The 22,828-nt window shown below is 40.0% G+C and overlaps 1 protein-coding gene across 7 annotated transcripts in view; it reads right to left on the reverse strand.

Moving 5' to 3' along the window:
- ppp6r3 (protein phosphatase 6, regulatory subunit 3) overlaps positions 1-22,828 on the reverse strand; it is a 37,180-nt gene that overhangs the window by 2,549 nt on the left and 11,803 nt on the right. For 2 of the 7 annotated variants that reach the window (XM_024281619.2, XM_024281618.2), the window contains exons 3-25: positions 22,081-22,314; positions 19,909-20,095; positions 19,675-19,812; positions 18,539-18,604; positions 18,300-18,412; positions 18,036-18,149; positions 17,808-17,934; positions 17,575-17,727; positions 15,839-15,988; positions 15,622-15,686; positions 15,423-15,538; positions 14,834-14,919; positions 13,932-14,018; positions 11,266-11,363; positions 8,912-8,966; positions 7,902-8,032; positions 6,802-6,917; positions 6,470-6,671; positions 6,290-6,387; positions 5,517-5,712; positions 2,999-3,016; positions 1,283-1,360; positions 372-443 (exon numbers count right to left, since the gene is read on the reverse strand). In XM_024281619.2, the coding sequence (XP_024137387.1) occupies positions 372-443; positions 1,283-1,360; positions 2,999-3,016; positions 5,517-5,712; positions 6,290-6,387; positions 6,470-6,671; positions 6,802-6,917; positions 7,902-8,032; positions 8,912-8,966; positions 11,266-11,363; positions 13,932-14,018; positions 14,834-14,919; positions 15,423-15,538; positions 15,622-15,686; positions 15,839-15,988; positions 17,575-17,727; positions 17,808-17,934; positions 18,036-18,149; positions 18,300-18,412; positions 18,539-18,604; positions 19,675-19,812; positions 19,909-20,095; positions 22,081-22,307 (2,693 nt within the window). In that variant the 5' untranslated portion in view covers positions 22,308-22,314. The remainder of the gene's footprint in view (positions 1-371; positions 444-1,282; positions 1,361-2,998; positions 3,017-5,516; positions 5,713-6,289; positions 6,388-6,469; positions 6,672-6,801; positions 6,918-7,901; positions 8,033-8,911; positions 8,967-11,265; positions 11,364-13,931; positions 14,019-14,833; positions 14,920-15,422; positions 15,539-15,621; positions 15,687-15,838; positions 15,989-17,574; positions 17,728-17,807; positions 17,935-18,035; positions 18,150-18,299; positions 18,413-18,538; positions 18,605-19,674; positions 19,813-19,908; positions 20,096-22,080; positions 22,315-22,828) is intronic. The other 5 variants (XM_024281621.2, XM_024281622.2, XM_024281623.2 and 2 more) reach the window with 5 other exon arrangements.

Below are 22,828 nucleotides of genomic sequence, written 5' to 3' on the forward strand. Positions count from 1 at the left end.
TAGAACAAATGTTTCCACAATCTGAGTCTGAAGACAGAATTGTGGACCTTGAAATATCGCCGCTATCGCTAGCTCCGACACGCTAAGGGGAAGCCATCTTGCTATGTTGACCCCTCTGACGTCACACGCACCACGTGACCAAAACGGAGCTTTTGACCCTGAAGAGACAGGTTTACCAAATTTAGCCTCAAAAATGCTGTTTTATTTCAATATTTCTTGCTCAAAACACGCCAAAACATTTGGAAATGGTAAATATAAGGTGAAATACAGTTAACACCGAAAATGACCCACAACCCCATTACTAGTCCTTTAAATCAATTCAAATAGAATAATCGATTCTATTAACCCAGCCCTACTAAAGGCAGACTCACTCGTTGTCCTCTGCGGTGGACATTTCCTTCAGTGGACCGTTGGGGAGCTCCGCTGTGGGCCGGCACTTCTCCCTGTTCACAGAACAAAGACGAGGAAGGGTTAGGAGACAGTCCAGAAGATCCTCACATCATTTCAGCAGCACAGACGCAGCACCTGCATCCTGCAGCAGCTCAGAGGAACTCTAAAAACTGGGCTGAGAGGGCTGATTGATCGCCGGTTCTCGGCTCTGTGCCTCTTCTCATGTACATAATATATAATAAGACTTTGGCTTTATGCAGTACATCTACCTCTACTTTTATGGATCGATTAGTGATCTATAAAGCTTGGATCGATTCAGATCGATTAATCGATTTTAATCAACCCAGCTCTAGTGTTTACTCCATGTTACAACTTGTCTACATCACCAAACAGTCTAACACAGTTTAGCCAGTCTGTGCAGACAGCTCTGGGTCTCATGGTCTTCAGCAGACGCTGTATGAAGAAGCAGCAGCTGCCATCATGATCTCTGTCTCTGGGTTCACAGAACAACAACACTGATCTGGGGTCAGGAGCAGCTTCTGTGTTTTTAGAGATTTCGCTGTGAACTCAGACAGTGGAATCTCAGCTTCTCGCCGCTCCTGCTGCTGGCAGCGCTGCAGACCGCTTCCCTCACATCTGCTGCTGCTTCATCCACACATCTCTGACTCCTCCAGCGGTCACAGAGAAAGAGCTATTTTAGCACTTCTCTGGGGACGGAGCTGCTCTTGGGGAAACCTTCTACTGACTTGTAAAGGAGGTTTCAGTGTTTCTGTTGGGTGAAGCCTCTAAGTGGACTGTGGTGGAGCTTCACTACAAACATGAAGCTGATGAGGTTCTGAACCCCTCTGAGCAGCATGTACAGCTGGGACATGTGTGAGCTGGAGCGTCTGACCCGGATTTGAGACAGCTGCTGGCGTCCTCACACTCCACCACCAGGTACTTCTCTGAGGAGGAGAGCTTCTCTTCATCACTGAAACACACAGGAACAGGTTTGTTTACGGGGGAGCACGCCTTCCAGGCCAAACAAGCAGAACTGTGATGTGGATCAGAGGCATGCCTACACAGAACACAGTAAAAGAAAGGATGTGTGGAGATGAAAGGAGTCTGGGAACTCTACGAAGGAAAAGACCAAAATGTACAGCAAATGGAGAAAGTCGAGTGTTTGGAAAGTTAAGCTGCGTGACTGTTCACTCTGAAGCTGCAGAGCAGACAGGGAGGGGGGGCAGAAACTCTGATCCGACCAAATTGGATTTCAGCAGCCGTCAGTCTTGCTTTGTCTCAGAGAACCACCAATAATCTTGATGAGGACTCAATCAAAGCAAATCACCAACAAACATCATCTCAGGTTCTAGATTCAAGCCGATCTTCAGAAAATGAGCTGTGATGCTGGAGAAGCTAAACGCCTCGATAAAATTGTCACGAAAGGAAACAAATCTTGAATCTGGTGAAGCTGAACAGAAGGTGGCAGCTGCCGATTCGCCTTTCAAAATGAAACTTTCCCTCTTTCTCGTTTCACCACGTGAAAGCCTTCAATCTCCGACTGATGATCTGAACTTTGAGGGCAAAAGGGATGAAAAACTGCTGAACGCTAAGATGCAAAGTCGTACGTAAATGAGGCCGAAGAACAACGAACGGATCGATTTCTTACACCCTATACCCAAACATTCCATGTTTTCACCGGCGGCGTGAATCCAGCCATTCTCAGCATCAACCTCTGCAGATCTAAATGCATCATCTGAAAAGGGGATAGAGCAGATGAGGCCACTCCTCACTGCAAAATGACTACTTCTGCCTCTGTCACTAACTTTAGGTCAATTATTCGACTTAATGACCGTTTGAAGCTTGAATGGACATGGAGAGAAAGAGCAATCCTCTTTTCTTCTACAGGACATGCAGACAATGGTTTCATGTCTGACTCCCTCAGTGGGAGTGAAAGGTTTCTCTTTGGTTTTTGTGATTCTAAAGTCCAGAACTCATTCATCTGGATTGTTAGGCTCGTCTGTTCACTGGGATTCCTCTCTGCTTCTGTCAGATCTGAAGGAGTTTTCCTTTCACTGTTTTAGGAGTCTTGGTCTGTTTTGATTGACTGGAAACAACATGGCGGATTCAGACGAGGTGAAGACACGCATCCATAGGACAGTTGGAACATCTAAGCACACTAAAGTGTCATTTAAACATAATAAGCTTTTTTGAATTACGATTTTTTATTGATTAAAAACAGCTCCAAAGCGGTTCTTCACTGCAGTTACAAAAAAAAAAAAAAAAAAATCAACACTGTACAGATAAACTAGTTCATATAGATAGATTTAAAATGTTTTTTTAAAGCTAGACCCGCATATAAACGTTAAAAATCCGAGTGTTGTGAGGGCCAAAGCTGCCACCACTGAGGAAATTAGAGGTGATTTGTCCGTGTTGGCCGGCGTTAAGAAGCCAAGTGAACAAACCTGAGAGAAGGAAGGACAACAGCTTTGCAGAAACATGCAGAATGAAGGACATGAAAGAAACAGAGCTGGAACCAAAGAAAAAACTGGGAAAGAAAAGTTGGTGGTTGACGTGACAACAAGACTACATCACGGCTGCAGGCTCATCTCTGATTGGCTGTACATACCGATAAGATTTCAACACTCTGCAGAAGACCACACCCACAACGCACAGCAAGAGAGAGAGGGGAAGCTCAGACTGTGATACCTTTCATGTCATCAGACTGTTATTTACTCACACACATGGACAATAAACTGCAGCATTAACAGAATGGTAGACAGAGGACAGGAACCCCATAAGCTGCCCCTTTTTCTCCTCAGAGACATCACTCCATCTTCAGTGCTTCTCCATCAAACACCCCCTGATGTGTTCGCTGTGCGGCGTCCCTTTCTGGGAACTGTGGCCTTCAGTCATTTTCACAGATAAACCACATCTTTCATGCTTACGTCCACACAGGTGCATTCAGAGATATCTGTTGAGGGGTGCATGCTAACGCCAGGTCATTAAAACGGAAATAAGTCACATTAGTATGATTGGATGAAATTAACTTTTCTGCCAATACGCATCATGAATACAATAACCATTTGGCCATGACGACAGTGAACGCATCAGCACAAAACAGACTCAGCAGTGGGTCATTTGAATTATGTTGGTAAAGCAGCAGTGATGAGGGTTCAGCTCTGAAGGATTATAGTCTGTTGGTCAGTTAATTTGAGATAAGAACACATGGTCTTATAGCTTAATCAGGATTATAGTTACTGTTTTCATACACTGGGTTTAATGTTTCCGTTTTTGAGTAGAACCTGTAATAAAATCTCAGCTGAGCTGAACTGACCTGCCTGAGAACCAGGGTATGGTATTGTTCATGATTTCCACATTGATTCAGTTTGATTCACCAGATCAATTTGATTCAGATTTTTACACATTTAGACAAATTTGTTTAGAAATACGTTAATAATCTATATGTTTTGAAGATTTTCATATTAATCTAATACAGTTCACATACTGTAAAATACATTAGTGACATTTTGAGATTGTTAAAACCACAGTGTTACATGGATTCTCAAACAGAGAAGCTCCAACAATTGTTCTGCCTCTCCTGGAGGGCGTTTCAGTTTGGCCACTAGGTGGCGATCTCACTATAGCATTACACCTTATTCCAGAAGAAGAAAAAAAGTACAAGCAAAAACTGTGCTTTAGGCCATAAATGGTTACATAAAAAAATATTTGGAAATTTGATGCCTGTAAGTTTATAAAGATGTTCACTTAGTCAGAAATGTATGTTTATATCGACCGAGCGTTAGCATTAGCCGTGGTATGGGAAATCCCACTATATGTTAGCATCAAGCTAGTGGACTTTAGCATTATGCGTTAGATCAATCACTACTGTTATGGATCGATTATTGATCTATTGAGCTTAGATTGATTCAGATTGATTAATCCATTTTAACAACCCAGCCCCGGTGGGAACCAGAATTTGTTCAGTAAAAGTTCACTGTCATCTGGAAAAAAACAACTTCAATAAAGGAAAAACAACAATAAATACAAAAAAAGTTCTACATTGTGTATTTTTAGAGTTCAGGCCTGAAATTCACTGCGTTGCTTTAGATTTTTGTCCCGATTCTAATGAGCTTTTTTTTGTTCAGTTCATCAGCTCTGATGCAACGACAAAAGAAAATGAAACTGCTTAACTCGATGGTTTCAGAGTGAGAAACCACTAAAAATGTCTGAAATTATTGATTCAGATTTACAAGCTCTCGATTTAATTCAATATCATGTATAGATTTAAAAACAAGTCTTTTCATTTATGAAACAGTTTTTACCTAAAGATGATTTCAAAAGAAAAAAATGAAAATGTTGATTCAACTGGTAAAAAACTCAGTATTAACTGACAGACGAGCAGTTTCGTTCAGCAGAATAAGAAACGTCATAAAAGGAAATAAAGTGAAGTTCCCATTGAATGAGTAAAAAAACAGAAGCTTGTGAAGTCTCCAGGAACTGCTGAGTAGATTATTGTTGTGAAATGAAAGGCACCAGCGTGGATGCACTCCCAAACTTAATTCTGCTTTCTGAACTGAGCTGAGGTGAGTGAATGATGGAGAATTAAACTGATCTGCTTGAAGTTGCAGTGATGCTCTGAAACAGAAGTAATGACATTTTGGAACTACATTACAGAGTGAGTACACAGTAACATGTAAAAGCTCTGGTAAATGGGGCTTCTGGGCTCAGGCAGCTTCAGGACTTTAGCTCTTCATCTGGAATCTGAACAGCCTGAATGTCTGTGCTGACCCATCCCTTTGATGCAGCTCCAACCTCTGAGAGCAAGAATGAGGATGGCTGGAGACACGAGCACGCTCTCCATCATGGTGCTTGATGCTCTGCTAACAGCTGCTGATCATCGGCTTCTTACTGACTGAACACGCTTGTTTAGGCCCGGGTCAGTCATCCTTTCTTCACACAAAGCAAAACATTTTTCCTGAATTCATTAAACGTCAACAGCTGATTTCAACTACATTTTCAGTGTTTTGGCATCAGTCGAGGGGAGGAGTCAGTGACAGACATGATCAGCTGCTGCCCAGACACACACTCGGCACATAACACGAGGCCCGTGTGTGACTGTGTGTGTGACTCTATGCGTGTCGAACCTCTTGAAGACGGCGGTCTCGGTCTTGGCGTCCACAGTGAGACTGACGGTTTCTTTCATGGAGCCGTTGATGAGCGTCTCGGTGATGCTGCGCTGCTCACAGCTGGAGGTTTCCTCCTCTGCGTTGGACAGAGCGCTGTCCTCGGCTTTAGGGGAAGAGGGAGGGGCCACAGTGGCACCCAACCAGCAATCACACTCTGGAAGGAGAGAAGAGAAACTGGTAATACATAACCAGGAGTTCATTTGAATAATTTCCTAAACACTGAAATCTGCAGGGACATATGTGGAGTTGACTGTCAGAATCAGATATTTATGATTATTTAAAAATCTGACTGATTAAGTCTTGCTAAGCAAAAAAGAACTGCATAAATACCAACATTAAGTGAAATAGAAGAATCAGACATTAATATTTACAACACAAATATCAACCCTTCCCTACATTCAGCTTTGATACTTCTACACAAAAACAAACAAAGATGCTTTGCTAAAGCTGAGATGATCACTTGGATTCCCCAATCTGCAGCCGAGTTATGCAGCTGCAGGTTCTGTCTGGAAGACCAGAAAATCTGTGTTTTTGTTTTACACACAAAACACTGAATTTCAAAGTTGGTGACTTTTTTTAAATTTTATTTTCAACTGTTGCTTCATTAACTCTATGAAGAACAGAAATATCTTTCTACAGAGATGAAAGATTAGAGTTAAATAAACAAAGTGCCATTTCCTGGGTTCATAGAGCATTAGCATGCTGTTGTGCATGAAAATGCTGGATCTCACCCTCGGGATGCATCGGTGCGTTGACCCCAAGGGGGTCTACTGTCTCTATGCTGGTTTCCATAGCAACCGGAGAGTTGCACCTCAGAGGGTCTTTGGGACTGCAAGAGGGAAGATTTGGTTTCATCAGGATCCAGAAATGTTAGCGCAGAAGTGAAGCCCCAAACTGTTGGTGGGCGTTACCTAACGGGGGTGAAGCTGGAGAAGTCTGCCCAGCTGCTTTGGGGGTTGGACGTCACAGCAGGACCGGAGTTCCACGCTGATTCAGGAGGGGCTTTAGAGGAGGAGGAGGGGGACACGGCAGGGCTGGTGGGGCTCAGGGCTGGAGCTGTGGACGTTCCTGTGTCCATGGGGATGTCATCAAAGTTAGCCGTCCACACCGGCCCTTTAAAGGAGAAAGCACCGGAAGATGAGCAGAGACACTTTTCTGCTTGGAGGAAAATGCAAAAATCTAAGAAAGTCTTCAAACAAATAAACAAGAACAATCTTAAGGATTGTGCCTCAGTCACACCAACCTGTGTCAACTTCCATTCTGTCATCAGCACTGGGGTTGGAGGGTTCAAACGGATCCCTTTTCCCGTCTTCTTCCTCAGAGTCCGTGCTCTCCTCACTGTCTGTGCTGCCGGAGCTCCTGTAACAGAGAAGCAGTAAATCCCTCAGATATGAAGCAAGTAGAGCAACTGTTCTGCAGCCACACTAAGAAACACAACCTACTACAAAAGCTGGGACACGCCCACCACGGCAGCACAAAAAAGACCTGCACACACGTCACTGCTCCAAACTACACCTGAGCCATCAGCTGTCAGATCAGGCTACTCTCCCTCTCAGTGGGAAGAGTCCTCCCTCAGCTGGTATGTGGTTCTGGGGTATTTTCAGTTGCCTGACCTGCTGAGGAATGCCCTGAAATTATGACATTGTCCAGATGTGCCACTACCAACCGTAGCAGTTTACCACCTTATAGTCATCTCTCTGAACATTCCCATTGTTGCTCTACGCCTGCTTATCAACCAGCTCAGCAGAAGCTCTGTGATAACCTGGATCAGCTGCACAGGTGAAACAAATAACACGTAGGGAAAGGATGTGCTTCTTTTTATGTGGTGCAGATTCCAGAGCAAATTCAAAAAAGTCATTATAGAAGGTGAACAAGACTTCCTCCCTCTGATGACTTTAGTCTGCTCTGTGACCCCAAAGAATCTGGTGAATAACCTGAACAACTTTCATTTATGTCAAAAGGGAGTCTGATCTTTTTCTGTGAGGACACAGCAAAACGAATCCCACTGTGATCTGCCAGGAGGTTTCTGAATTCCACACACCAGATTTAAAAACCATCTTGAAATCACATCAATCATTCTGGACTCCAAACCTATCAGACAAACCAAACTACAAGAACATTTAAAGACCCCCCCAACGAAAATCTTGTTTTTTAAGTTTTTGACATGTCTGTGTGGCATTTTACTAATGAAAGAGAACAAACGTAACAAGAAATCATTTTCTTTTTGTATTTCTGAGAATTTCTCCTTTTAAATCTCTGTAAATCAAATCATCCCAAAGACTGAATGAATGAGCCTTTGTGATGTCACAACAGCCTACTCATCATTAGCCCAACAAAGCTGACCTTTGGCGTCTCTGAGCTTCAGGAGCAAAGGTGACGTCTTTTTCATCCCAGATGTCCTCCTCATCTGAACCAGCATCTTCAAACTGCTGGATTTTCTCCTTGCAGCGGGCCTCAAACAGAGCTATGTTTGCCTGAAAAAAAAATACAAAACCATTCTTTAGAAAGACACTACTGCAGCAGGATGTTTGCATAAATCTGGACACAACAGATCTAGAAAAACACAAAGCCTGCATCACTCGCGGACACCTCACAATAAGATCCAGATCCACTAACACTGAGGTGGAGTGACCATTAACCGGATTAAACGTGTCTGGTGTGATTCCACTGAACGTCTCAGATGAATCAACACATTTTGATTTTCACAAATTTATGAAGTCACAAAACTCGTGTGACAATATGAATGATAAAATAAAAACGGTGGCAGAACAACTCGATACTATATTATTGTCGTTATTTTTAATGACTAGTATTTTTGCTTCTTTATACATATTTGTATTCTGTAAAATTGATTTAGAAATGCTTTAAATTTCCAACATGTTTAAAAATAGTTGGGAACTTTAAAGATATATATATATATCAAACAGCTTATCTGGTATTTGTATAGATTAGATTGTCTGTAAAAACCAAACTGCCCAGCTGCAGTTCTCTAAAAACTGAATGGGAGCAGATCAGTGCTTCAACAGTTTCCACTCCGCTTCAGTAGAACTGAGGCTGGGCAGTAATCAGGTTTGGGCGTCATTGTAATAAGCATCTGTGTCTCAGGATCACTTCACTCACCTGGTGCATCTACCAAGAACTCATTCTAAAATAATTACCCTCCAAATCAGTGAATTTCAACCTCAATCCTCAAGAAATTCTACTGTTTCCCAGTTAACTTTCTCTACGTGCTGCTGGTTTTCTGGATGAGGTGACCATGACTTAATGACTAAAGACATCTTTTTACAAATAGTTAACTTTCTTTACTGACTGCACAAACACAGACACAAAAAAATCTAAATCAAAATACTTACACTTTCATTTGTGTTGAGTGAAAAATTGATGTCTGATATTCTATCAAAAGGAATACTGCAACATTAAAGAGAACAGAGTTAGTTTAGTTAGGCTGGTTAAACATTGCAGTTCCACAGCAGGCTCAGCTGCAGCATGCAGACCACACGATTAGAGACAACTGAAGACTTTCCTTCTCTGACAAACACTGCATTTGTACTAGGAAACAAACATTGAATATTTGCATCATTGCTGTGACGACAGATCACATAAGACACTTTTTTTTTTACAAACATGGCTGAGGAACTAAACAGTCACTACAGAAGTATCACTAAAATTACACCAACAGCTGTGGACCACTGAAGCCTGAGCAATAAATCATGGTTTTGTTCTGATCATTGTCGTTGTTCTGTTGACATGGAGGATGCTCCACTCTTGGTGCAGCAGTAAAAGCACACTGCAGGTAGTTTCAGTTCACAGAACATCATCACTGCTGTTTATCACTTCCTCTTTTTTCAGAATATATACTTGAACATCATTTCCTCCAGAGGAATCTGCACTTCCATATGTGACTGAGGTTTTGGGCTGTTTTCAACTGACAAACTCCTCACTGGTGAGACGTGATATATGTCATGACATGACTTGTTAAGTCACACTAATCAGAGCATTAAAGAGAAAAGTCTGGTGATGGGTGACGTGTTGGAAACGAGCTGATAGAACTCCATGAAGACTCGCACCAGAGACCAAACGTTTTCCTTCTGGAGTAAGAACCAGCCTGTTGAGACGGGGAGAATCCTCGACTTTCACATGAGGCTGGACATCAGCAGAGGTTCAGGACTGAAACTCCATTGTTCTTTTTACAGGGCCTGAATTTGATGGGGGGTGGGGTACTAGGGCTTCAGGTAAAGATGCACCGATCCATGCTGGGGGGCATGTTTTCCTTGCCAAACTTCCACCTGGTCAGGTGTCTTTCACCTGATTCCTTAAAACCGGGTGGCAGTGCGCCCTCTTTTCATGGGTTTACCAAACCACAATAAATAAACAAAAAAGGGCTTGTGGGAGTGTAGAAAATAGAAGCCGTACAGATTGAATTGGTCTGTCAGAAGGCAGCGCTTACAGCAAATAACTCAAACTTAAGGAGCGGCACAGACCGTCTGGTTTGAGAAATCCTAATGGCATCCATCAGTTTAAGTTGGTCCTACCTCACACATAAAAAGCCAACATATTGAGGGAAAAACAAAGAATGTTGTGGAGGTATAAACGGCATCTGTACTGGACAACCATTTTAAGGCCTTCAGAGAAATCTGTAAATAACTGGAGAAGAGCCTAGGTGCTACATCAACACACACACACCTGCTGGACTGTTTGCTGATGATAGCTAATCGAGTGTGTTGATCAGTGGTGTCTGCCTGGCCCTCTGATTCATACAGCAGTCGTCTGTCTGGTCCTCTAACAGCTCATTTCCAAAACAGTTAAATTTATCTCACTGTGACATCAAGACAACTTTAGGAAACAATTGATGGAAGAGGAAGGAGCAGTGGACATTTCTACAACACAAAACCCAACAAGGTTGTTCAAATGTTTCATTATTAGTAGAGATAAATCCCCCAAATGTTGTCTGCTTGTATTTTTGTGCCATTGTTGTTATACTTTTCCTTCCAACAATGCTTAGATGGTGTTACGTACGGAGCAGCAGGAGGATCACTCTGTCTCAGACAGTCTAATTGCATCTCTTGTTGTTACACATGATCTCGATTATGGTTTTTTTTGATTACAACATGTACACGTGAAAGACAAAGTACAATGTGAGTGAACTCTTTACTTGAGGTCTGTTTTTTCTGAACAAAGAAATAAACCTTAAATCAGATTTTCCAGCAGAGAAACTTTTAAAAATCAATTAAATCAAATCAAATTTTGCTGTTTTTTCTATGTCTTTTCCAGAGTCCAATCTTGCTTCAGTGATTGTATATGTTCCCAGATTAAAAAGGAAGGACTCTTTTTTATTAAACACTTATTGAGCTCCAGTTACCCCCAAAGGTCAGCATTCGTTGAGTGTGCCCCCCCTCAGAGTGAAAGTGACAGTAAGACGATGCAAAGCTGGTCGGTGGCTCATTAGAAAGACAAATCGTCTCTTGGCTGCTTTTATTTCATGCAGGAGAAGACAATAGTTCACTTCTCCATTTTAAATGTCAAATTTGTTTCAAAATCTTTTTTAACTAAAATAATACTTTAACAATGTTAGCAATCAATGTTTTAAAAAATTAAACCATGAGGATTTTGCTTGTAAAGTTGGCGCCAGCCTCCAGCTTTGCCATGTCTGCACTGTCATCTTCCTCGTGTGAAGAACAGTAAATGTGGACGGGTGTGTAGTACTCACTCCACAACATCGTCCTGATCCGCAAACTCTTCATCATTGAAGCCGAACTGCTCAATAAAATTGGACGTCATTTGTTGCATCTGATAATCAGAAAAGGCCTGGCGAGACCCAGGACCAACGACAATGATATAGTCTTGGCTCTACACAAAAGCTGCTCATTACTTGCAGGAGAGTAAATACAGCCTCGTTTCCAAAAAAAGTTGGGATAGTGAGTGAAAGGAAACGCGATGGTTAGCAAACAGTTTTAACTATGTACTCAGATGAAATGTTTTTAACTTATCTGCTGCCTAAAGTTCTCACAGAAAATTTTATTTTCTAATTATAAATAACTTATTTAAAATAATTACATATAAGATCCACAAGAGTCTAATTGCATCTTAATATAATGAGAGTAGAATTTCTTAAAAAAATCCTCATTTATTTTGTATTTATGGGATAAAAGAGCATTCATCTCTTCTGATACTGATACTTTCTATGTGAAACAAACTGAGCATGTAAGTTTAGTTCATTCATCATCTGAGGATGAAAAGCGTTTTTAAACCACATGCAACTTTTTTTTCCCCATTGTTCTATCTAGGGATGTCCCGATCAGGTCTTTTTGGGCCCGATCCGATTCACAGTCATTCGATTTTGTTTATTTGCCGATGCTGAGTCCCGATCCGATACTTTTGTAACACATTTAAAACATAAACAAAATGAATAAAAAGATTTTTGTTGTCCCTTATTTATATTTCATTAACCTTCTTTTATCATTAAAAACTTAAAACACTTCTGTGAAGTATCTTTAATAAACAAGTAAAAATAGAGCAAATATAAACTAGTAAAAAAAACAAAATATTTTAAGTGATAATTAGTCATGTGAGAAAGTTTAGTGACTTTAGCGTTAACATCTTTAGAGCCATTGAACATTTTTAACCAAATGTGATTCCTGTCCTCATTTAAAATTCTTAAAAATAAATTATGACTTTGTTTTAGCATGAATTTGATGACAAGTGTTCAAGAATAGCTGATCTCATTATTAGTTTTCATTTATTAGTTCTTTTTTTTAAGATTATGTGATTCTTTTTCAAGTTGTTAAGACATCACATTTCAGTTTCATTACTAAAGTAGTTAATTTTCTTAACTTTAATTCTCTGTCAGATAAATAAAACAGGCATATCAAAGGACAGCTCGGGTCCTAAGGAGTAAAATCACAGAGCTAGTATTTAGCTTAGCAGTTAGCAGCTGCTGTGTAACCATCTGTCTGCAGCACGAAGAGCTTAGCATTAAAAAGAAACAAAAATTCTTGTCTTTTTCTGTTGAAATACCTTTAGTGGTTGTTGTTTATTAGGACAAACCAATAGAGACACTTGCTGTCAGTTTAAAGCGTTTTTGAAAGAGTTATTGATCCCGGAAGTCTGAATCTGTGATCATCTAGCTAGCTTTATTCAACTGTTTACGTTAGCCTTCTGCTTGAGCTGCTGTCGTTTTCTGCTGCGTTTTCCGGGTATAAAATTTTGTGATCTGTTCACGACATGCAGACTTCTAGTGGGGTATTTATTCTGAATAATAAGATTGAAATATAAAGTGCTGATCATTATAAGAATAAATAAAATATCCGATCCTGATCGGACTCGGTTGTCCGATTTCAATCGAGTCATCAACCACATGATCGGGCCCGATTTCCGATCACGTAATCGGATCGGGACATCCCTAGTTCTATCTGCAGAGCTAATTTGCTTTAAAGAATTAGTTGAGCAGCTTCTGATGTTCTGCTATGTCAGCTTCTGGGTTTCAGCTCCAGAAACATCTGCTGGTGTTGTTGTAATATTCATTACACAGACACAAGCTGAACCAACTCTAAACCTTCACATGGTAACACTTAACAGTTTCAAATAAGTACAGAGTTAAAAATATTTGCAATAAAATCCTCTTTGTGAGAATGTGCTAGACTGAGCTTGGGTGGGCGGATATCTATGTGGCATGTTTGGTTAGGGTTTTTCACACTTTAAAAATGGGGTCAGTTTCGTGAAGGACCTGACTGTGAAGCACTCGCTCTGATCGAGGCACATGTCACCCAGTCCCAACTTTCTTTGAAAAAACAGGAGGCATTATGGGACATACATGCACCAACTTGTTATTGATTAGGAGAAATAGTAGTGAGGGATTTTTTTCAAAGCTCGATGAACAGATAATTAGAGTAAGAGAGTATGTTTTTAATAAGTTCTGTTAATATTTTTAGCAAATAAATAAACTGGTGGGAAATGTAAATTTCACAAAATCCTGCAAAAGCACAGATATGCTCAAAATGGTTGTGATGTGGGACAAACGTTTTACTGTCCAATTATAAAAACAACTACAGGAGAAACAGGTATGTGACTCTACAGAATAAGCCGCCCTCATTGAGCTTCATCAACCATTCTGTGAGCTTGAAGATGAAACCAGCTGCTCTGCAGAGTCTCACACTGTTCCTTTAAACATTTTCAGGCATATTTGTACTTTTACAATGTGCTATAACTCTAAAGAAATGCCCTCTTTAGGTATCAGACAATGAAATTTAAAAAGAGCACACTGTATTCCACAATATTAGAATGAAATGTGTCTATGTTTGTAAATGAAGCTAATGCAACAAGAGTGTTTGAGGCTGGTGAGGATTGGTCTCATCTGCGCTCATGTGTAGAACTTACCTGTTGAAGGGAGGAGTCCGGATGAAACCCACTGTCTTTAAAGTCCACCTCATCATCACTGGAAGAGTGGATGTGATGAGTGTTCACCTGAGGGAGAGTTCAACCAAGAAAAACGTCAGTCAGAACAGCAGACAGCTACACTTCCATTCAAAGGCACTGGGACAGTGAGGATAATTCATTTCATTCAATATTATTAAATATTAACCTTTTTTCACTTACATCTTAATTCTGTCTGTTCTAATACTTTTTCTCACATAAAAAAATGATGTGAAAGCTTTTTGTCAAATCTAGATGTAACCACCATAAAATAAAACCTCATGTCTGATGTTCATCTTTCAAAGACAAACATTTTCCGTCCATAGTAAAAACAAAGGCCTCAACTTGTCCTCATACATTTAGAGGAGAGTGTTCATGCTTAAAACATTCAGGATTACAAATCATTCATTAGAATGTTTTTTCCACATTTTTTTATTATTGTTTGAGGATGTGCTATCTGTCAATAAAAACTTTTTCAGATAAAAAAGACCCATCAATTATGCACAAAGGTAAGCTATTTTCAATCAGAAATTCATTTTTTTAATAATAAAACAATAAGAAACAGCTTCAGAGTGCAACTGTAACACCAGAAATAGTCCCTTATTTGGCAGCCAGTCACTGCTTTATATAATAGTAGGTGGAAGGTCTGTAAAGCTGCTTGATATAGCAAAGCTCTCTGTGAGTTTTATTAAGGCTTTTTACATCTGACGTACAACATTATGTAAACTGCCAACAGACAACTGCAAAGAGGTGAGTCACAAACATTTATGCAAAGAGAAGAGGGGATAAAAATCTGTTTAGGTGTTAAAACAACCCAAAAAACAGCTTACCAACAATCCCGTGATTACAACATGATGGTCACTCACCAAGTCAACAGCGTTTCTCTTGTTTGTGTCAGCCAGCTGCCCAGATACAAACGTCTCCCATCTCTCCCTGTCTTCTGAAGGCAGCTCTGTCAAACACAATCAGGTCATTCAGGTCAAACACAGGGAACCCAGAAGTAGAGAACGCTCACTGCATCACACATATTCAAAAATAAGACCAAAGACGGGGGTCCCACAGGGTTTTTACAGCTTCTGGTTTGTGTATCTTTTAATTCAAATGTATACAGATGATACTTTGATTTACATAAATATTAAAAAGTATGCTTGAAATAAATCAATCAATCAAATCAAAAAGTCATTTGAAAAGCTGATGCTTCTATTTGATCTCATGTCACAATTGTTTAATCTCATGCTTTTGTTTGAGCATCTATATTTTTATCTACCTCTAAGACTATTGTTGAGACTACAGATTAAAAGTAGCCCTCTGGTTAATTTTGGCATATTGTAGTAATCGTTCCTGAAAACTTGAAAAGAGAGCAACCACATCAATCATAGCAATATAACACGCTTGAATGATATCAGTTATTCTGGACTTGACTTGAACACTGAATGAACTTCATTTGAGCCTCACCAGAGAGGAGCTGCTGTATCTGCGGTCCGTTTGGACCTTTGTCACTGTTGTGAACTATAGAGTTGGCTATCCTGGTCAGGTGACCCATGTAGCCTCGTCGCCGGCCACCTTCTGCCCTGTGATGCACAAAATAATCACGTGGTGCGTTATATGAAACTCGTCACCGGCAGGAAGTGGACTGCAGAGCAGAACTTCTTACTGTTCTTTTTCGTTGGAGCTCCAGGCGTCCACGATTCTCTGAATAAACTGACTCTTCTCAAACAGCTGAAGCAGAAACACAAGAAATTGAGTAAAGTGGATTCACATTCATTTTCAGAGCAACAATTTTGTTCATTTGAAGTTCTGTTTCCCTCGTAACTAAGCACCGAGCACACACCCCGTCTCTTTAAAGACATTTAATGATGATTTTGTCTTACATGTCGGATCAGGATGCTGTCCTTTGCTTGTTCCTGCTCCGTGTCAGGCTGCATGTCTGTGGGGGCTGGGGGCATAGCCAAAATCATGGCTGTGCAGATTTCCACCTGAATGTGGAGGAAGTTGTTCCAGATGTATTTGAAATACATGTCCTGTTGAGGATAGAAAGAGTTAGACAAGCAGTTTGGTGATAGATTTGACAAAGACCTGCTGGAGAACAAACAGGAGCTTTTTTATGAGAAAATAGCAAAGAGGAAATGGCTGGTCTTCTGGCTACAGCATTTGAATAAGTTCCTCACTCAATCATTTTTCACCTGGCAGATGCAACTGGGATCATTTATTTGTAAATTTTATGGATTTATAGAATGCATTTTTATGCAATTCTTGGTTCCTCCTTATTGAACAAACATAAGTTTTGTAAAGTTAATATTTCTTTAAAGACTCACTCTGACATTAAATTGTATTTTGGGGTTTTTAAAACATGTTTTTAAGTCATTTTTATCATGATCGAGGCTTAAAATTGCAAATCTGAGTTTAAATTTGATGAAGTTGTTGTAAATCAGAAACATGAAAAAATGCCTTCAGGAAAAGCTTTTAGTTGAGATGTTGTCAGAGTTACCGTAGTACAGCATCTTCTCTTGCTTTCTGAACAGTTTAAAAACATCTGGATAGAGGGTTCATGAGATTTTAGAGTTTTGTCAGAATCTGGTTGTATTCTTGATTGATCAGGATCTTTAAAAACCCACTTTAATATAAATTGTGATAATCTTCTTGTAGTATATTTCTTGTGATGGAGGATATAGAAAAAAAAATTGAATTTCTGTGTAATTTTTTCATTTAAGTTGTGGTGAATCAAAAGGAGACAAAAAAGCCATTGAAACATGAGGTTGTTACATACTAACACCTGGCGGACCACAGGTTTCCTGCTCTGCCCCAATTTGATGCATCCACTTACAGACAAATAGATCTAAGTATGTCTTTGTTTTCCTCGTCTGAGCTTGAATCTGGATCAAAAATGAATAGCTCCATTATCGCTCACCATTCTTGTTGTATCGCTAAGGTTAGCTTGGGTTTGTGAGGGGCTGTGATGGGAAGGGGGGATGGGCTTACTCTGCATCAACAGTCAACTCAAAGGTGAATTTCTAATGAACTCCTGTCGCTCTGCAGAAAGCGGCAGCATTTTTTATTTTCATAATGAAAAATTATAATGGGACTGCTTCAAAGATAGATCAAAAGACATTCTGAGTGGGACTTTTTAAGACTGTTGTCTGTTTTTTGTGTAGCTCTCTCACATTTGTGTCAAAGGCATGATAGCATCAATTGACCTTGATTTTTCTTTTTCAGGTCCATTAGATTAGTTTGTTTCCTGTTAGTTAAGCCACTTTGTTTTTGTCTTGGCCTATTTTTGCTGTCAAGTATCCTCAAATGATGCTAAGTCAACCCTTTTGATTTTGTTATTTTGAAAATTGAATTAACTAAGCTTTTTTCGAAAAAAAAATAAACCCCCCACACATTTATACTCAGCTTTTAAGACCGCCTAAAGAGTTTTCAATCATTTACACTTAAGGTAAATGATTTAGAATAGAGTTCACTTTGGGAACTATCTTTTTGTTAGCCATTTAGACCAGACATAACCTTTGCTTAATTTAGTCTTTATATAGTGTTTTTATCATAACATTTCCACAGTTGATTGTTGCTGTACAGCTTTCTGCTGAGTGGCATGACAGATGTTACTTACTAGAATGACTCCCAGTGTGTTGAGGTTTATGAGTTCTGTGTTGATGCTATGATTGTTGCACTGCAACAAACTGGCCACGAGTCTGACCACATTGAGGCGAGTGTTTCCCACAGGTGGGTCCAGCACCCCCCATGTAGTTTTCATCACATTTTTCTGCCAGAGAAACACACCGATTACTCAAAGAGAAGATCTGATGATGGTCGGTCACAGCGAGGAAGAGGAGGTCTCTGTACCTTCGGTGGTTCGAGCAGCAGCTGGTGAAAGTCTTTGAGTCGAGGCCGCACAGCCTCCAGGATGCTGTGGTTGACTGAGAATGATGGGTGGGACATCCCGGGGGGACACTCCATATGGCCCTCAAACCTGCAACATTAAAACTCTCAGTCAACCTCACCTTTAAACAAGTACAGATGGAGGTGATGAGGACATTCGGTCAGCTCAAAGATGTCAAGAGTGTGACGTACGCTGGTCTCCGCGTCTCAAACAAGGTGAGAAGGATCTGTATAACGCTGACAATTGCAGACTCATTCTTGTCCTTTTCAAAAATGTTGGCAAGCAGCTGCTCCACCGTCTCCTGCCTGAAGAAGAGAGTGGAAGGAAAGATGAAGGAGAGGCTTCAACTTGAAACTACACAAACATTCACAGGCGGACAGGAAGATGAATGGATGAATGAATGAATATTTAGTAATATAGACAAGTCAAACCAACACCAGATAGTCATCACATACTTTTCAAGTGTGGCTAGAAGGGGGTCAGGATCCGAGCAGCCCTGGACCTGGAACATCTGATCTCTGCTCAGCCTGATGATTTCACACAGAGACTGTGAGGCATTGGAGTGTCTCTGTGACAAGAGAACAGAGAGAACAATCAATAAAGCTGCAGTTTGAACCGACTCAAAAAGTTCTTCAAATTGACTCCTCAGAGGAAAGATGACAATTTAAACTGTAGTGAGTGTGGATGAACTTACATCTTCATCTTGAGCCGGCTGGACCGTGTCCACCAGCCTCTGAATGACCTTCTCCTCATTGAGCCACTACAGATAAATATTTCATAAAAAATAAATTAAAACAACAACAGAACTCATTTCACAATCTCATCCTGAGATGCACATTTTCAAAAAAATGTGAGTTGTAAAAAAGTCAGATGTGAGTAGCAACATCAGAGGGGTTAACAAAAAAAAGATGAAAGAAGTCCACATTCAGACGAAGTATTTGTTTGGGGAGGATGGTTTTAAAACAAATGCTCGTTTCTGAACGATTCAGACTTTTTTTAATGGAAGGAAATGCATTTAGTATTCAGTAATTAAAAGTTGGGCTTAGAGAATTGCAAACTCTAGGTTTTAAAAACTCCTCTGGTGAATAACAAAACATGTAAATGCCAGAAATGACGCAATACAGTCTACTAAAGAACAGTCTGCTGCAGGTCGTTCCTCAAAACCTTTAATTAATGTTTGTGTACAGATTATTTCTAATTTTCTTTAGGAACATTTTCACACTGCTTTAAACTTTGTGATATTTAGCTCATGCTTCCATTCTTCCTTCTAGCTTTCTTTGATAAAAATGTAATTTTTACCCATGGTTTCTCCCTACCCATAAAATTGTAGGGGTCTTTGGAGCGTTAGTGATGTCTAAAACTGTTATTTTAAGGGGTAGCTGTAGAGATTTAGAGGTGTGTGTCCCTCTGCCATGAGGGCGATTCGCGTCGCGCTGTGGCGTGGAGGAGAAACATTTCTTCACATAGGTGTGCTCTGAAGCACAGAAGTTTACAGTTAAATGTAAGAAATTACTTTTTGTTTTAGCATGACTTTGTAAAGTTATAAAACCCATGTTATGCACTATAGCTGACCGGCGACTATTGACGACGTCATCAAGGGTTAGCAACATCCAAATTAGAAGACATTTTTATACGTTTCTGTTTGGAGGGCTAAAGGTTGGGGAAGAATTTGGATTTGGTCTTTGACTACCTCCTCACTGAAGTTTTTTTTCATCTACTTTTGTGGAGCCAATTTTCCCATTTAAAACACCAAAGGTGAAGTTTTCAGATCCTAGGTTTCAACTCAGGAATGAATGAAGCACACGTGACCAAAGGATGATTGTTACCCACATTGAGAACATCTTGACGTAGCTGTTGTGGTTCAATGCAGGTCAGCATTCTGAGCAGCAGGTCCATGATGGCCGACGTCCCGATGTGTTTGATCATCAGATCAACAAAGTCCTCCCTCTTCCTCAGAAAATTTACTATCTGTTAAGCAACAAGACGCACATGGAATCAAAAGGACAGAAACCTTGAGGGACTTGTACTTGGATTAAAGTACATCAGATGGACTCCTCCTCATACCTGTTCCGGCTTGCGTCCTATAAGAATAGACAGCACTTTGGAGAAGAAGCTGGCCAGGAGTGGGTTGAGAGGTGGTTCGTTCTTGAGGAAGCCATAGAGCTTCATCAGCAGCTTTTCATCTTCACCCAGTCTGTCGTTGATCTGACTCACATCTGATGTAAGCAGCTCACACGATATGTTGGGATACCTGCAGAAGAAGACACTGCTCATAAGACTGAACACAACAATGTGTTCAAGTAAACCAGACTCCATCCTTTAGCATAATTCTTACACTTCAATACAGACCATTACAAACACAGTACTGCTGCTTGATGTTTATAATCACTTAACCATATCAGAAAATGTCAACATTTATTTATGTTACTTTGTAACCCACAAAATAAAACAAAAAACCTTTAAAAGATGTTTAATCTGAACATACGAAGAAATAAAACTCCAAACAAACAAATAGGACACATTGAATATTGTTACCATTTAAATAGTTAAATACAGACAGAGCATTAGGAAGACATTAGCTGAGAATGGGCAGGAAGAATCTAGACAACAATGACTTCATTGAGATCCATTCATTTTCCACCATGAACCAAAGTGGCCTCCATGTGTCTTGATGCATAAATATACTTTTTTTCAAATTCAAAAATGATCCACAAGTCAAGTACACAAACATCAGAGTTCAAATGTGCAAACATGGCAAACGGATATTAAATAAAAAAAACAGTAATGACAATATCAATAATAATACTATTAAAAAAAAACATTGAATGTCTTAAACAGACAAACTAAAGACACGATGAACAAAGACTGGTGCAGTTTCTAGATCCTTAGGAGGAAAAGAACATTCCTCTCATCCTGGTGGTTGTGGAGAATTTAACGAGGATCCAAGTCCACAGATGGACACGATCTGTTCCAGAGAAATTGCGTATGAATACTTGTGATGTCGTTGATTTGAGATCTTTAGAAAAATAGTAGAGAACAGTGGCTCTCATTTATTTATTTGGAGGAGTTGAGTGCCAAAAAAACTCTTCTGTAACCTCTCACAACAAACTTTAAAAATCCTTCAAGTATAAACCCTTCATAGAAAAAGAAGTCCAGTATCATAGAAAATAAAAAAATGTTATGATTGCGACCAAAGATTTACAGAAATTTTGCAAACTGAATGTATTCTGTACATCTGAATTGATTGACACTGATACCTTTCAAAAAAAAAAATCTGTCACACAGTCAGACCACAAAAGGTGAGCCGTGTTCTAGTGAGGGATTCCTGTAAAGTTCCTCTAGTTATTTTCTTCTTTTCATTTTTTCCATCCTTGGACTACAGAGAGATGGAAGTAACGCTGAAAGCTGCCATCATTCAGGCATAGCTCCTGCAGTAGAGAATGAATCTCACTGTATTGGGAGAATCTCTGAATGATCTAATAACCCCGACATGGAGGCGTCATTACTGATGCTTTTTTATTTATTTTAAAATAAATGCAAACAACGCTGCCAGGCTAAAAACATTTGGCAGTAGCTCCTCCCACACACGTTTGGAGAGCCAAGTTTATGAACGTACCCAAGCTTATGAGCAGTGAAATTGCCGCGTGAATTGCGTTCGGTGTGACAGCAGCATTACAGGCTTGGCTGAGTTGTTCAGAAGCATCAAACTTTTTTCCCAAAAGTACAACTTATGTACAATTTTTCCTGCTTTATTATGTATTTTTTTGTCTGCTGTGACATCAACTCTGGAATCCTATTCTGAAAAATATGGTAATGTATTTTAATATGCTGGCTTTCAGGAGCTGCATGGTGACGCAGTAGTCAGCGCTCTTGCCTCAAAGCAAGGAGGTCCTGGGTCAAGTCCCAGGTTGGTTCTTTCTGTATGGAGTTTGCATGTTCTCCTTGCACATGCATGTGTTACCTCCAACAGTCCGAAAACCTGCCTCATTATTTATTGGTGTTTCTATACTGCCCCAAGGACTGCATGCGTGATCCTGCAAGAGATGGACAACCAGCTAAAGGTGGACCCTGCCTTCACCCAACAGTTACTGGTTTGGCTCCAGCAACATCGTGACCCCAAAAGGGATTCAATGGGTTCTGAAGATGGATGCTGACTTTTAGAAGACTTGGGCAAGCTGCAATGGTATTGTTAAGAAAGCAGAATCTTTATGTTTCAGATGTTAAATATTTTCTTACTTGTATTTAACCTTCTCCTCAACATCAGCATCGGGTTCTTGCGTGATGAAAGTGACCAGGTCCTCCATGCATTGAGGTCTCAGCAGGAAGTCCACCAGCTTGTGGTTGTGAGCTTTGCACTCCTGCAGAACGTCGTCCTCATCCATAACCTCTATGAGCGTCACATCCTCCTTCTCTAAGAGTGTGTCGATGTGAGAAGTGGTGTGAAGGTCGAATTTCCAAAACATGGTGGCTCTAAAAGAAGGACAAATGCATGTCAAGCTCAGGCAAAGAAAACAAAAAAAAAGTCAAATAAAACTGAAACACAGGGAAAAATACTGAATCCACACATACATATACATATATATATATATACATACATACATATATATACATATATAAATATATATAAATGTACTTATATAAGCACCAGGGACCCAACAATACCGTTTGCTCCCGGTTCGATATGAACCTCCATATAAGCGTCACGGTTCGACATGTATTGAACACAAAAAAACCTGAAATCCTACAATTCCACAGATTAGGAGTTATTTTGCAAACATAAATAACAGCAAACAATCAGGTTTTTTTTTTCTAAGTGGACAGTTCTTGGCACTTATTGCAGAATCACATTTAAGTAGAACTCTTAAAAACATCATAACTTATAATGGAATGTTAAAGTGTCTCATTCTTCAATACTTAATGAACTGCAACAATCTAAGCACTTCTCTTAAATTTTGACAGGTGGATGTCATGCACAATCTAAACT

This window comes from Oryzias melastigma, linkage group LG6 (assembly GCF_002922805.2).
Source record: "Oryzias melastigma strain HK-1 linkage group LG6, ASM292280v2, whole genome shotgun sequence".
Classification (NCBI taxonomy): domain Eukaryota; kingdom Metazoa; phylum Chordata; class Actinopteri; order Beloniformes; family Adrianichthyidae; genus Oryzias; species Oryzias melastigma.